Source organism: Mobula hypostoma, chromosome 9, assembly GCF_963921235.1.
Source record: "Mobula hypostoma chromosome 9, sMobHyp1.1, whole genome shotgun sequence".
In the NCBI taxonomy this organism is placed as follows: Eukaryota; Metazoa; Chordata; class Chondrichthyes; order Myliobatiformes; family Myliobatidae; genus Mobula; species Mobula hypostoma.
Genome location: NC_086105.1, coordinates 62,216,835 through 62,229,631, shown reverse-complemented (window position 1 = coordinate 62,229,631; position 12,797 = coordinate 62,216,835). Strand labels below are relative to the sequence as shown.

General features: G+C 41.4%; 1 protein-coding gene across 6 annotated transcripts in view; it reads right to left on the bottom strand.

The window, feature by feature from the left end:
* stab2 (stabilin 2) overlaps positions 1-12,797 on the bottom strand; it is a 215,217-nt gene that overhangs the window by 47,396 nt on the left and 155,024 nt on the right. For all 6 annotated transcript variants that reach the window (XM_063058388.1, XM_063058389.1, XM_063058392.1 and 3 more), the window contains 2 exons: positions 10,443-10,502; positions 6,320-6,496 (listed from right to left, as the gene is read on the bottom strand). In XM_063058388.1, coding sequence (XP_062914458.1) covers positions 6,320-6,496; positions 10,443-10,502 — 237 coding nt within the window. The remainder of the gene's footprint in view (positions 1-6,319; positions 6,497-10,442; positions 10,503-12,797) is intronic.

The following is a 12,797-nucleotide window of genomic DNA, read 5'->3' as shown; positions in this document are numbered from 1 at the left end:
AGAGAACTCTGGTGAGCTGCTGTCAGCAGCCTATGCCCCAGTAGGGGTGATGTCTTAACAAGGAGAAGTCATAAATGCTTTTTAAAATTTTTATGTTGATTACCCCGATCATCTGTACTCAAGGGAAGGCAAATGCCATCTCACGTTCAAAGGTGAAGCTACAGCTTTTTTCTTCAAACTCCTTTGCACATCTCAATGACTAAGACAGAGGATAAATGAGAGTTATAAATATATTGAAAGGCCTAGATAGAGTGAACGTGAGTGAATTTTTCATATGGTGGGGCGGTGGGGGCAGTGTCTAGGACCAGAGGACACAGCCTCAGAAAATTATCTGTCTGAAGAAAGCAGAAAAAGTTGATGGTGATGTATGCCTAACCAGGTAACTGTTGAATATTATTTTTTTATTGTGAAAGTGCCCTTACATATTCACCCTGATAATGCTAAAGTAACTGCCTGTGCCTTTAAGGGAAAACAGTGATGTCATTATACACGTGCGGAGTAGAAAGAAGAGTTACAATGTTCTATAAAGACGAACATCAACTACTGCTGGTTGTATGGTGAAGGAAGGTGAATAATAGCTGATAAAATCCATGTAAATTTGTTTAGAAATCTAGAATATCAGTAATTTGACATGTTTTGCATGTGAACGCATTAGATTTTCACGAGTAAGGTATCAGCGCTGGATAGCATGGTTGTGTGAAGTTCCTTGTTGACCTAGTAGGTTAGTCTTTCTAGTAACTTAACTACAAGGCAATATATTGCAAGAGTTTTTGTAAAGGTTTATTTTTGTCTTTCTTTATTGTTTCATGACCGAATGTGAATGGAACGATAACTCACAGGTAAAATCTGAATGCCCTGGAGAAAACACAATAATGGTTTGGTACTGATTAAGTGGGCTGAAGGTTCTGTTTCTATGCTGTTGCTCTCAATGATTCCGTGATCCTGGGAATGAAAGGGTTAATGTATGAAGAGCAGTTGATGGCCCTGGGACTGTACTCACTGGAGTTTAGAAATGATGGGGGATCTCTTTGAAACCTATTGATTATTGAAAGGCTTAGATAGAGCGGATGTGGGGAGAATGTTTCCTATAATGGGTGAGTCCAAGATCAGACGGCACAGCCTCAGATTAGAAGAACATCCCTTTAGAATGGAGATGAGGAAGAATGTTTTTAGCCAGACGGTGATGAATCTGTGGAATTCTTTGCGACAAACATCTGTAGGGGCCAAGTCATTGAGTATACTTAAAGCAGATGTTGATAGGTTCTTGATTAGTAAGGACATCAAAGGTTACAGGGAGAAACCAGGAGAAGGGGGTTGAGAGGGATAATAAGTCAGCCATGATGGACTGGTGGAGCATGTGATAGGCCAAAGGGCCTATTCTACTCCTATGTTTTGTGGTCTTCTAGTCTAAATTCTAGAGTCGTCCTGAGATTAGGAAACTTATTAGCAAATAATGAGGAAAGATTAGGGTTGATTTTTATTTTTCACAGAGTGTGGGTACCTGGAATGTACTGCCAGGGGGTCATGATGGAGGTTGTTACAGTATGGACTTTTAAGGATTCTTTGTCTCTTTATAGCGGGCAGTCGCTGTTCTGTGGTAATTGGACGTTATGCAGTTAAAGGCTGGCCACTTTACTGCTCGGGGAGTTTACTGTTGTGTTCATCACTGCTGTCTACATTCCCCCCACCCCACAACCACCACCAACCTGAGTGCTAACAGCAAGAACGCACTGGGAGAGCTTTACAGTATCATCAACTCTCTACAAAACCAGCATCCAGACAGTCTCTCCATAATTGTATGAGACTTCAATCTGTTGTGTGAGTGAGTGAGAGAGTGTGTCTGTGTGTGTTGTTCTTTATGCTTATTATGTCTTTTTGTTATTCTGCATCGGATCGGGAGTAAGAATCATTTTGTACTCCTTTACACCCTTGTACTGAAGAATGACAATGAATATCTTGAATAGGCACAAGGACGTAAGAAAAATGGAGGGTTATGGATTGAATAGGAGGGAAATATTAGATTGATGATGGAGTAGGTTACTATAGATCAGCATAACATTGTGGGCTGAAGGGCCACACTGTGCTGTACTGTTCTATGAATTAAAAATTGTGCATTAATCACATTCTTAAGCAATGAAAAGCAGTGTGTCTATAATATAAATGGACCATTGAAAGCCATATGCCCTTTTTCAACCGTCCAATGAAAACTTGTTGAGGAATTGGGCAACAAGAGCTCCAACAACTCGCTGCAACAAGGGAGAATGTGACAATCTGGATTTAACTTGCAGGTCATGTAGTTACAAGAGTCTTTTAGTTAGTGTAATTAGAGGAGCCCCCATTACGTTGCACAGGCTGTGGGAGAGATATCCTATGATAAGATGGTGGCTGTGGGGGGGGGTTCAGAGGTCATGTCCATCACAAATGCTAAACTAGATCTGACCTGCAGATCTCATCATAAAGCTTTGAACCTAATTTCTTTTTTAAAATTCTGATTTTAAGTTAATGTATATGATTAACTGGCTAAAAAAACTCAAGTATTAATTTCAAAACATGCTAATTTCAAAGAATTGACAGCCCTTTGTTATATGATTTCACTTCCTCCTTTTTAAATTGGAATATAAATTTAATGCAATCTTGATTTAAATTTAGAAACATAGAAACATAGAAAATAGGTGCAGGACTAGGCCATTCGGCCCTTCGAGCCTGCACCACCATTTATTATGATCATGGCTGATCCTTCAACTCAGAACCCCGCCCCAGCCTTCCCTCCATACCCCCTGACCCCCGTAGCCACAAGGGCCATATCTAACTCCCTCTTAAATATAGCCAATGAACTGGCCTCAACTGTTTCCTGTGGTAGAGAATTCCACAGATTCACCACTCTCTGTGTGAAGAAGTTTTTCCTAATCTCGGTCCTAAAAGGCTTCCCCTCTATCCTCAAACTGTGGCCCCTCGTTCTGGACTTCCCCAACATCGGGAACAATCTTCCTGCATCTAGCCTGTCCAATCCCTTTAGGATCTTATACGTTTCAATCAGATCCCCCCTCAATCTTCTAAATTCCAACGAGTACAAGCCCAGTTCATCCAGTCTTTCTTCATATGAAAGTCCTGCCATCCCAGGAATCAATCTGGTGAACCTTCTTTGTACTCCCTCTATAGCAAGGATGTCTTTCCTCAGATTAGGGGACCAAAACTGCACACAATACTCCAGGTGTGGTCTCACCAAGGCCTTGTACAACTGCAGTAGTACCTCCCTGCTCCTGTACTCGAATCCTCTCGCTATAAATGCCAGCATACCATACGCCTTTTTCACTGCCTGCTGTACCTGCATGCCCACTTTCAATGACTGGTGTATAATGACACCCAGGTCTCGTTGCACCTCCCCTTTTCCTAATCGGCCACCATTCAGATAATAATCTGTTTTCCTATTTTTGCCACCAAAGTGGATAACTTCACATTTATCCACATTAAATTGCATCTCCATGAATTTGCCCACTCACCCAACCTATCCAAGTCACCCTGCATCCTCTCAGCATCCTCCTCACTGCTAACACTGCCACCCAGCTTCGTGTCATCCGCAAACTTGGAGATGCTGCATTTAATTCCCTCATCCAAGTCATTAATATATATTGTAAACAACTGGGGTCCCAGCACTGAGCCTTGCGGTACCCCATTAGTCACCACCTGCCATTCTGAAAAGGTCCCGTTTATTCCCACTCTTTGCTTCCTGTCTGCTAACCAATTCTCCACCCACACCAATACCTTACCCCCAATACCGTGTGCTTTAAGTTTGCACACTAATCTCCTGTGTGGGACCTTGTCAAAAGCCTTTTGAAAATCCAAATATACCACATCCACTGGTTCTCCCCTATCCACTCTACTAGTTACATCCTCAAAAAATTCTATGAGATTCGTCAGACATGATTTTCCTTTCACAAATCCATGCTGACTTTGTCCGATCATTTCACCGCTTTCCAAATGTGCTGTTATCACATCCTTGATAACTGACTCCAGCAGTTTCCCCACCACCGACGTTAGGCTAACCGGTCTATAATTCCCCGGTTTCTCTCTCCCTCCTTTTTTAAAAAGTGGAGTTACATTAGCCACCCTCCAATCCTCAGGAACTAGTCCAGAATCTAACGAGTTTTGAAAAATTATCACTAATGCATCCACTATTTCTTGGGCTACTTCCTTAAGCACTCTAGGATGCAGACCATCTGGCTCTGGGGATTTATCTGCCTTCAATCCCTTCAATTTACCTAACACCACTTCCCTACTAACATGTATTTCGCTCAGTTCCTCCATCTCACTGGACACTCTGTCCCCTACTATTTCTGGAAGATTATTTATGTCCTCCTTAGTGAAGACAGAACCAAAGTAATTATTCAATTGGTCTGCTATGTCCTTGCTCCCCATAATCAATTCACCTGTTTCTGTCTGCAAGGGACCTACATTTGTCTTTACCAGTCTTTTCCTTTTTACATATCTATAAAAGCTTTTACAGTCCATTTTTATGTTCCCTGCCAGTTTTCTCTCATAATCTTTTTTCCCCTTCCTAATTAGGCCCTTTATCCTCCTCTGCTGAACTCTGAATTTCTCCCAGTCCTCAGGTGAGCCACTTTCTCTGGCTAATTTGTATGCTTCTTCTTTGGAATTGATACTATCCCTAATTTCTCTTGTCAGCCACGGGTGCACTACCTTCCTTGATTTATTCTTTTGCCAAACTGGGATGAACAATTGTTGTAGTTCATCCATGCAACCTTTAAATGCTTGCCATTGCATATCCACCGTCAATCCTTTAAGTGTCATTTGCCAGTCTATCTTAGCTAATTCACGTCTCATACCTTCAAAGTTACCCCTCTTTAAGTTCAGAACCTTTGTTTCTGAATTAACTATGTCACTCTCCATCTTAATGAAGAATTCCACCATATTATGGTCACTCTTACCCAAGGGGCCTCTCACGACAAGATTGCTAATTAACCCTTCCTCATTGCTCAAAACCCAGTCCAGAATAGCCTGCTCTCTAGTTGGTTCCTCGACATGTTGGTTCAAAAAACCATCCCGCATACATTCCAAGAAATCCTCTTCCTCAGCACCTTTACCAATTTGGTTCACCCAATCTACATGTAGATTGAAGTCACCCATTATAACTGCTGTTCCTTTATTGCACACATTTCTAATTTCCTGTTTAATACCATCTCCGACCTCACTACTACTGTTAGGTGGCCTGTACATAACTCCCACCAGCGTCTTCTGCCCCTTAGTGTTACGCAGCTCTACCCATATTGATTCCACATCTTCCCGGCTTATGTAGCTGGGGAAGGAATATCATATTCATCATAGTGTAAATTCTAAGTACCCATTCGTAAGATGAATTGTTTTAAAATATTGAATGTTATTTGTAACCAGTATCACTCTCAATGTTTAATATAACAGTGAACAACAAAGATTTTGCTTCCTAAATACTTTTGGGTGTATCTTATGGATTTTGCATTGCTGATCATGAAAATCACCATGAAATTTCCCTATCGCACATCATTGTTTCGAAATCACATAGATTTGTTATTTCAATTCATAATTCAAGTCAGAATAATTGGTGCCAAGATTAAGAAGGCATTTTTGTTAGTCCACAAATCAAACAGGTCATCAATAACGGGCAATTCAAAGAACATCTAATGGGACCAGAGAAAATTGCCTGGGAAGCATTCAAGAATGTTGTTGAAAAATTTCTTGGCAACTACAGAGAACCAATCTATGTACCACTGGTTGCCCAGCTTCAAGCATACAAAACTATGAAGTGCAACATGTCACTAAAGATTCATTTTCTGCATTCCCATTTAGACTTCTTCCCTGCAAATCTTGGCACTGTCAGTGACAAGCATGGAGAAAGGTTTCACTAGGACATTGTGGTCATGGAGAAACGGTATCAGGGCAACTGGAAATCATCAATGCAGGCTGATTATTATTGGGCACTTAAGTGAAAAGCCTCAGACAATGAGTACAAATGAAAATCACCAACAAAACATTTTTAGCTTTGTTGAACTATTGCGGTCAGCACCATTATGCAATTAAACACATTATATTCAATAAAAGTTAATTTCTTGTTTCTCCAAATTCCTACGTTATATAAGTAGTCTGAAATTTATTTGTATTCAGCTTCAAGTGATCTATCATTTTAAAAAAATCTGAGGAAACAACACATCCAAAAAATGTGTTGTCCAGTGTAATCTACCTTAAGACTCAAAAATAGACTAGTTTCACAAGTGCTTCCTGAATCTAAAGTGCATGAATGTTTAAACTCCCGAGTGACAATAGTTACCTTTGCATCTCTGATAATATGAAACTTAAGGTAATCTATCAGCGCATTTCTATTATCCTTATTATACAGGAAATTCTGTCGTGCTTTAGATAGAGACTTCATGGCTGTGTCTGTTGGTAGGAACAGGGTGACCGGTTTATGATTTGGATCATTAATCATGTTCAGTACGTTGGTGTCCTGCAAAGAAAATAACAAATGGGTTAGAATACCGCTGGTAATTACAGCAAAGATTTGGAATACTGCATGGAATAATAAACACAAGGAATTCTGCAGATGCTGGAAATCCAGAGCAACGCACAGGAGATGCTGGAGGAACTCAGCAGGTCAGGCAGCATCTACGGAGAGGAATAAACAGTCAACACTTCTGACAAAGGAAATGTTTGGGCACAACAATTCCATTGTTCATTCCTTTCCATAGATATTGCCTGACCTGGTGAGTTTGTGGAATATATCTGAAACCGTGAATTCTTTATGAATTTGTAATTTTTATAAAATGTAACAAAATGGGGTCTATGAAATCCTAATGTGCTTTTTGAGTGAGAAAAATTACAAGTGTGTTTGTCTTATATGGGAACAAACTATTTTCTTTGATGATAGGCAATTTGTTTTATGGCCAGAGGGGAAGTTTTGATAACAGGTGAAAACAGGATGGAGCTTCTAAAGATCAAATATGAGAACAAGGTAAGGATGAAGATAACAGAAGAATGTAATGTTACGGAATGGAGCAACCTAATCACTATTGTTTGTTTTTTTAAAAAGTATAATAGTACACCTTGGCCATTCAGGTGCTTGTAAGATTATTTAGAGTCATAGAGTCATGGTGTCAAAATGGCTGCAGTGTCAAAATATTTGTTGTGGTGTGTCTAGTGTAGTGGGTAGTGTTTGTCACTCTCACTTTCAACTTCCACTGCCGGCTAGCAGTCTCGTGAAAAGAGAGCTGAATGTGTAAGTCTCTCCCTGCCAGTACATAGCCTGTACAACAGCAAGCCTCATGTAGTGCCTCCTCACTGGTGACACACGAAAACTGAACTCCTTTCGGATTCAGGCTGAACTACAGAGGATGGGGAGGAGGTCTGGCCCCTGCACACATAGCACGCAGGCCCACTGGTGTGTGGACACACCCTGGTGCTTGTGAACCAGATCCCCAGCTATGGGTAAATAGTCCCAATGGGAGAGACAAAGGCGACCGGAGTAAACCCAGACGACAAATCCAGAGTGGAGCCCCTAAGGCGGCTGGACGTCATTGAACATCCTTCTGGCAGCTCCTGTAGCCAAGCTGGTGCCAAACGTATCGCTTCATAAACTTTCCTTTGGGCCACACTGGTGAGGCCGGGAGGGGGATCTTGATGACTGGGCATCTCAGGATCTCCATACCTTCCGCCCAGGCTTGTGATGATGATCATTACCCACTCTCCTTCGAGACAGACGGATGTCAACCAGAATCAGATAGCACAGAAAGACGCCCTTCGGTCATATTTGTCCATGAGTGAATCACAGAGTAGAATATTGTACCATATACATACTTTGATAATAAATTTAATTTGACTTTGGCAATGTAGCAACTTAATTGGCACCTCATCCACCAAATTAAATATTCATTCCTTTTATCACCATTGTACCATGGCAACAAGGGATCTGAATTATAAGAAGACAGCAGATGGACCGGGCTATTTTTCCCTGGAGCACAGGAGACTGAGGAGAAATCATAGAGAAGTTTATAAAATCATGAGGGACACAGAGGAGGAAAATCACAATAGTCTTCACCTCAGGTGGGGATGGGCATACAAAATTAGAGTGCATAGATTTAAGAGGGTCCTGATGGGCAGCTTTTTCACACAAGGGATTAGTGGGTGCATGGAATGAGCTGCCATAGGAAGTTAAACGGTGGGCACTATGCAACATTTAAAGGATATTTAGACAGTTACGGGGATAGGAAAGGCGTAGAGGGATTTCAGCCAGATGCAGGCACATGTCTTAGATAGGCATATAAATGAAAACAAAATGGAAGGCTATGTAGGAGGGAAGGGTTTAACCTTTCAGAAGGTTACAGGGTTGCCATAACGTTGTGCACTGAAGGGTCTGTACTGTGCTGTATGTTTTATGTTAAATGGGACTAGCTCAGTTAAACAACTTGGTTGGAATGGATGAGTTGAGTGGAAGGTCCTGTTACAATGCTGTGTAGCTCTATGACTTTAGCATGTACCATCTACAAAATACACTCATCACAGATCTTCCAATAAATTTCCTGATCCTGATGACCCCACATACCAAAGTTTTGCAGAAGGTGATTATATGTATTCAATATTTCAACAGTATTTCAGTACTATTGTAAATCTATTGTTTGATTAAGCATTCTTGTTCATTTAAATAATTAATGACAGGCTGTACATTAAAATACGTGAATTGCATATATTATCACACTACCACGTGGTAAGTGTCCATCTCGTTAAAGTAAACCCGAACTAAGACTCACACATCTTGGGCTCCCATCTTTTTATTCAGACTAATTTTATGTTTAGGAATTACAAAACTTAACTGTAGATATAGAGACTGTGGATGCATCTTCCAAATTTGACAGAAGGTAATCCAGACTGGAAGGATAATCCTCCAATGTAAGAGAGCATAGACAGAAAAAAGGAGGAACTGCAGAGCGATTGACTAGACATCAGTAGAAAGGTACTTGGGAAAATTATAATTGGAATTGGACTGAGTTAATATGGACACATGAAAGGGAAATAGTGCTTTTTTTGTAGGGTTTAACTAGCAGGATAATGGAGAAGTAAAGAAAATAGTGTATTTGAACATTCTGTTACATACTTCATGGATATCTTGTGATTGTCTTGTGAGGATGACGTAATGGTCTTGCGGAGGTCACATGATGTAACTTTCCTGCCGATGTGAGGTCACATGATGACCTGTTCTCACCAGGTATATAAGTGTAGACCCCTGGTGATGCAGTTGGTTTTCAGTTAGATCCTCAGTCAGATACTCCGCTATGCTGCGTATTAATCTCATGACGCAGTATAGTTTTAAACCGGAGTTTTACTTTCTATTGTAAGGTACAGAAGTGTTGGGCCGACAGTTTCACCAATAGCTGCCAGGTCTGTTGATGTATCTTTTCAGTAATATTGGAGAGTGAAGATGGGAACCTGAAGGAGTCGTTTGGCGATTTTGGAGAGGATTGACCATTATTGAATTCGTTCAAGTAAGAGTGATCTGTATGAGATAACCTCTGCTAAAAGAAGCAGAAAAGGTTGTGCAGTATCTAATCTAGTCTACGGAGGTAAAAGGTCAGTGCCTTTAAACCGTTTTATTTCTGTTGTCGTGAATCCTGCGGACAAGACAGGTTCCGGCTGGGACTGACAGTAACGTCGTGTCTTCGACGAATTCTTTACTTCAGGAAAGTCTCTCTTAATTGACTGTATAAATCTCTTGGACTTTCAAGTTTACCATTCGAAGAACTGTATTTGAATTTACCACTTTAAGACTGTTTTCGCATTTACTGCTTTAAGAACTAGTACTGAGTTTAGTGGTTTGTTAAATGGCCGCATAGCAGTTTACTTCCGGTTAAGATTTTCGTTTGTTTATCTTTTTACTAATTTTGAGCTGAATTTAATAAATGTTTATTTGTTTATAAAACCTGACTCAATTCTATATTCATTGTTGCTGGTCACGTGACAATTCAAAAGACCCTCAATAAGAGGTTATTAAGCAGGTGTATAGGAATATTGCCATTTGCAAGTTTCCTCTAGGATGCACACTATCCTGACTGGGAAATACATCACTGTTCCATTATTATTCTGGGATTGAACCCTGGAACATCCCGTGATCTGCATGGTCCCAGAAGCCAGCTCAACACTAATTTCTCAAGCTTGTTGAGGAATGTCTGTTAAATGCTGACGTCGAGAGTAATGCCTAGATCCATGAAAGGACACAGTACCTAGCAGGAGAAAGTATGAGCATTGGGGAGCTTTAGAACTGGCTGGATTGCTGTTTGGGAACCGTTTCTTCCCTTTCACCATCAGATTTCTGAATGGACAATGAATCCACGTACACTACCTCACTATTTTGGCTCTCTTTGCACTTCGTCATTTTCCAGGCTATGAGGATAAAGCTCGCTTACCTGTAAGAGATTAACAAAGATGGAGTATCCATTCTCGTCTGCCAATGTTGTCAAGTTGAGCTGGAGGGAGGAAAGTCATTGAAGATTTGCTATTAGAGGTGATAGTTCTCTTATCGGGCATTGTGAAATGATATGAGGTATGCTACTAACTTCATGGATCATGGAGATTTCTGACACAGAGAAAGATCCTACAGCCAAGATGGTTGTAAAAGCTGTGTCCAGTCTGATCTCACTACCCACATCTTGCCCCGTCCCCTTGAATGTCACGTCTGTGCTCGTCCAAGCACTTGCCAATTGTGATGAGGTTTCTTCCGCATTCTACATTTGGGAAGTGAGTTTCAGATCGCTAACATTTGCTGGGTAATAAGATCCTCTCATTTTCTCTTGTGCGATACGGGTTAGGGTTAGTAAGTTGTGGGCATACTGTGCTGGCATCAGAAGTGTAGTGGCAATTTGACTGTGTTGGCCATTGGCACAAAAGACATATTTCACTATATGTTTTGTTGTATATGTAATAGAGCTAATCTCTTTAGCAACTCATAACGTTCTTCCAAAAGCCTCCAGTTAGTGTCCTCTGTAATAATGTCTTCCATACCTGTGAAAACTTTATGAAAATCAGTCTATGACTCCTGATGTGAGCAGGAGATCATTAGTGTACCTGTGTGGGTGTGAATGTTTATGTGTGCACATGTGTGAGGACACGTGTGCAGAAGCACGTGTACACAATAGTGTTCATGAATACCGAGCAACACACACAAAATGCTGGAGGAACTCAGCAGGTTAGGCAGGATCTATGGAGAGGAATAAACAGTCGACGTTTTGGGGCGAGACCCTTCATCAGGTTCCTCCAGCGTCATATCCGGCATTCTAAAGGGGGAGGGGGAGCGGCCAGAATCATGGCACATATTGGCACCAAAGACATAGGTAGGAAAGGTGAGGAGATCCTGGAGACAGGTTTTAGACAGCTGAAAAGCAGGACCCCTAGGCTAGCAATCTCTGGGTTGCTGCCTGTGCCACATGCCAGTGAGGGTAAGAATAAGATGATTTGACAGGTGAATGCGTGGTTGAGAAACTTCTGTAGAGGACAGAGGTTCAGATTTCTGGATCACTGAGATCTCTTCTGCGGGGGGTACAACCTGTACAAAAGGGTCATGTTGCACCTGAACCTGGGGGTGGGGGGGGGGAAATCAGTACCCTTATGGGCAGGTTTGCTAGAGTTGTTAGGATTTAAACTAATTCGGCCGGGGGGGGGGGTTGTGGAGGAGGTGGGAACCGGAGTGATACGACTGAGGATGGGGCAGTTGTTTTACAAAAAGAAGCAGAGTGGTGCGAACTACTAGTAAAGACAGGCTGAAGATGGGGCAAAATTACAGTCAACGTAATGAGCAGCAATGTAAAAGGCAGACAAAATTGAAAAGGGGGAATACAGGACTGAAGGTGGTAGATTTGTATGCACACATTACACGGAATAATGTAGATGAACTTGCAGATTGGCATGTATGATGTTGCGGGCATCACTGAGTTATGGTTGAAAGATTATAGCTGAGAGCTTAATGTCCAAGGATACACATTGTATTGAAAGGACAGACAGGTAGGCAGAGGGAGTGGGGTGGCTCTCTTAGTAAAAAAGGAAATCAAATCATTGGAAAGAAGTGACATAGGATTGGAAGGTGTAGGATTGTTGTGGGTCAAACAAAGAAACTGCAAGGGTAAAAAAAGCCCTGATGGGAGTTATATGCAGGCCTCTGAACAGTAGCAAAGATGTGGTTTACAAATTACATTGGGAGATCGAAAATGCGTGTCAAAAGAGTGTGGTGAATCTGTGGAATTCTCTGCCACAGGAAACTGTTGAGGCCAGTTCATTGGCTATGTTTAAGAGGGAGTTAGATATGGCCCTTGTGGCTACAGGGGTCAGGGGGTATGGAGGGAAGGCTGGGGCGGGGTTCTGAGTTGGATGATCAGCCATGATCATAATAAATGGCGGTGCAGGCTCGAAGGGCCGAATGGCCTACTCCTGCACCTATCTTCTATGTTTCTATGTTTAAAAGGGCGATGTTACAATAGTCATGGGGTTTTCAATATGGAGGTAGTTTGGGAAAATCAGGTTGGTGCTGGATCCCAAGAGGTGGAATTTCTAGAATGCCTTTGAGATGGCTTTTTAGAGCAGCTCGTGGTTCAACCCATTAAGGGATCAGCTATTCTGGATTGCATGTGGCATAATAAACAAATTTGATTGGAGAGCTTAAGGTAAAGGAACTCTTAGGAGACAGTGATCATAATATGATAGAATTCACCCTGCAATTTAAGAAGAAACTGAAGTCAGTATTACAATGGAGTAAAGGGAATTACAGAGAC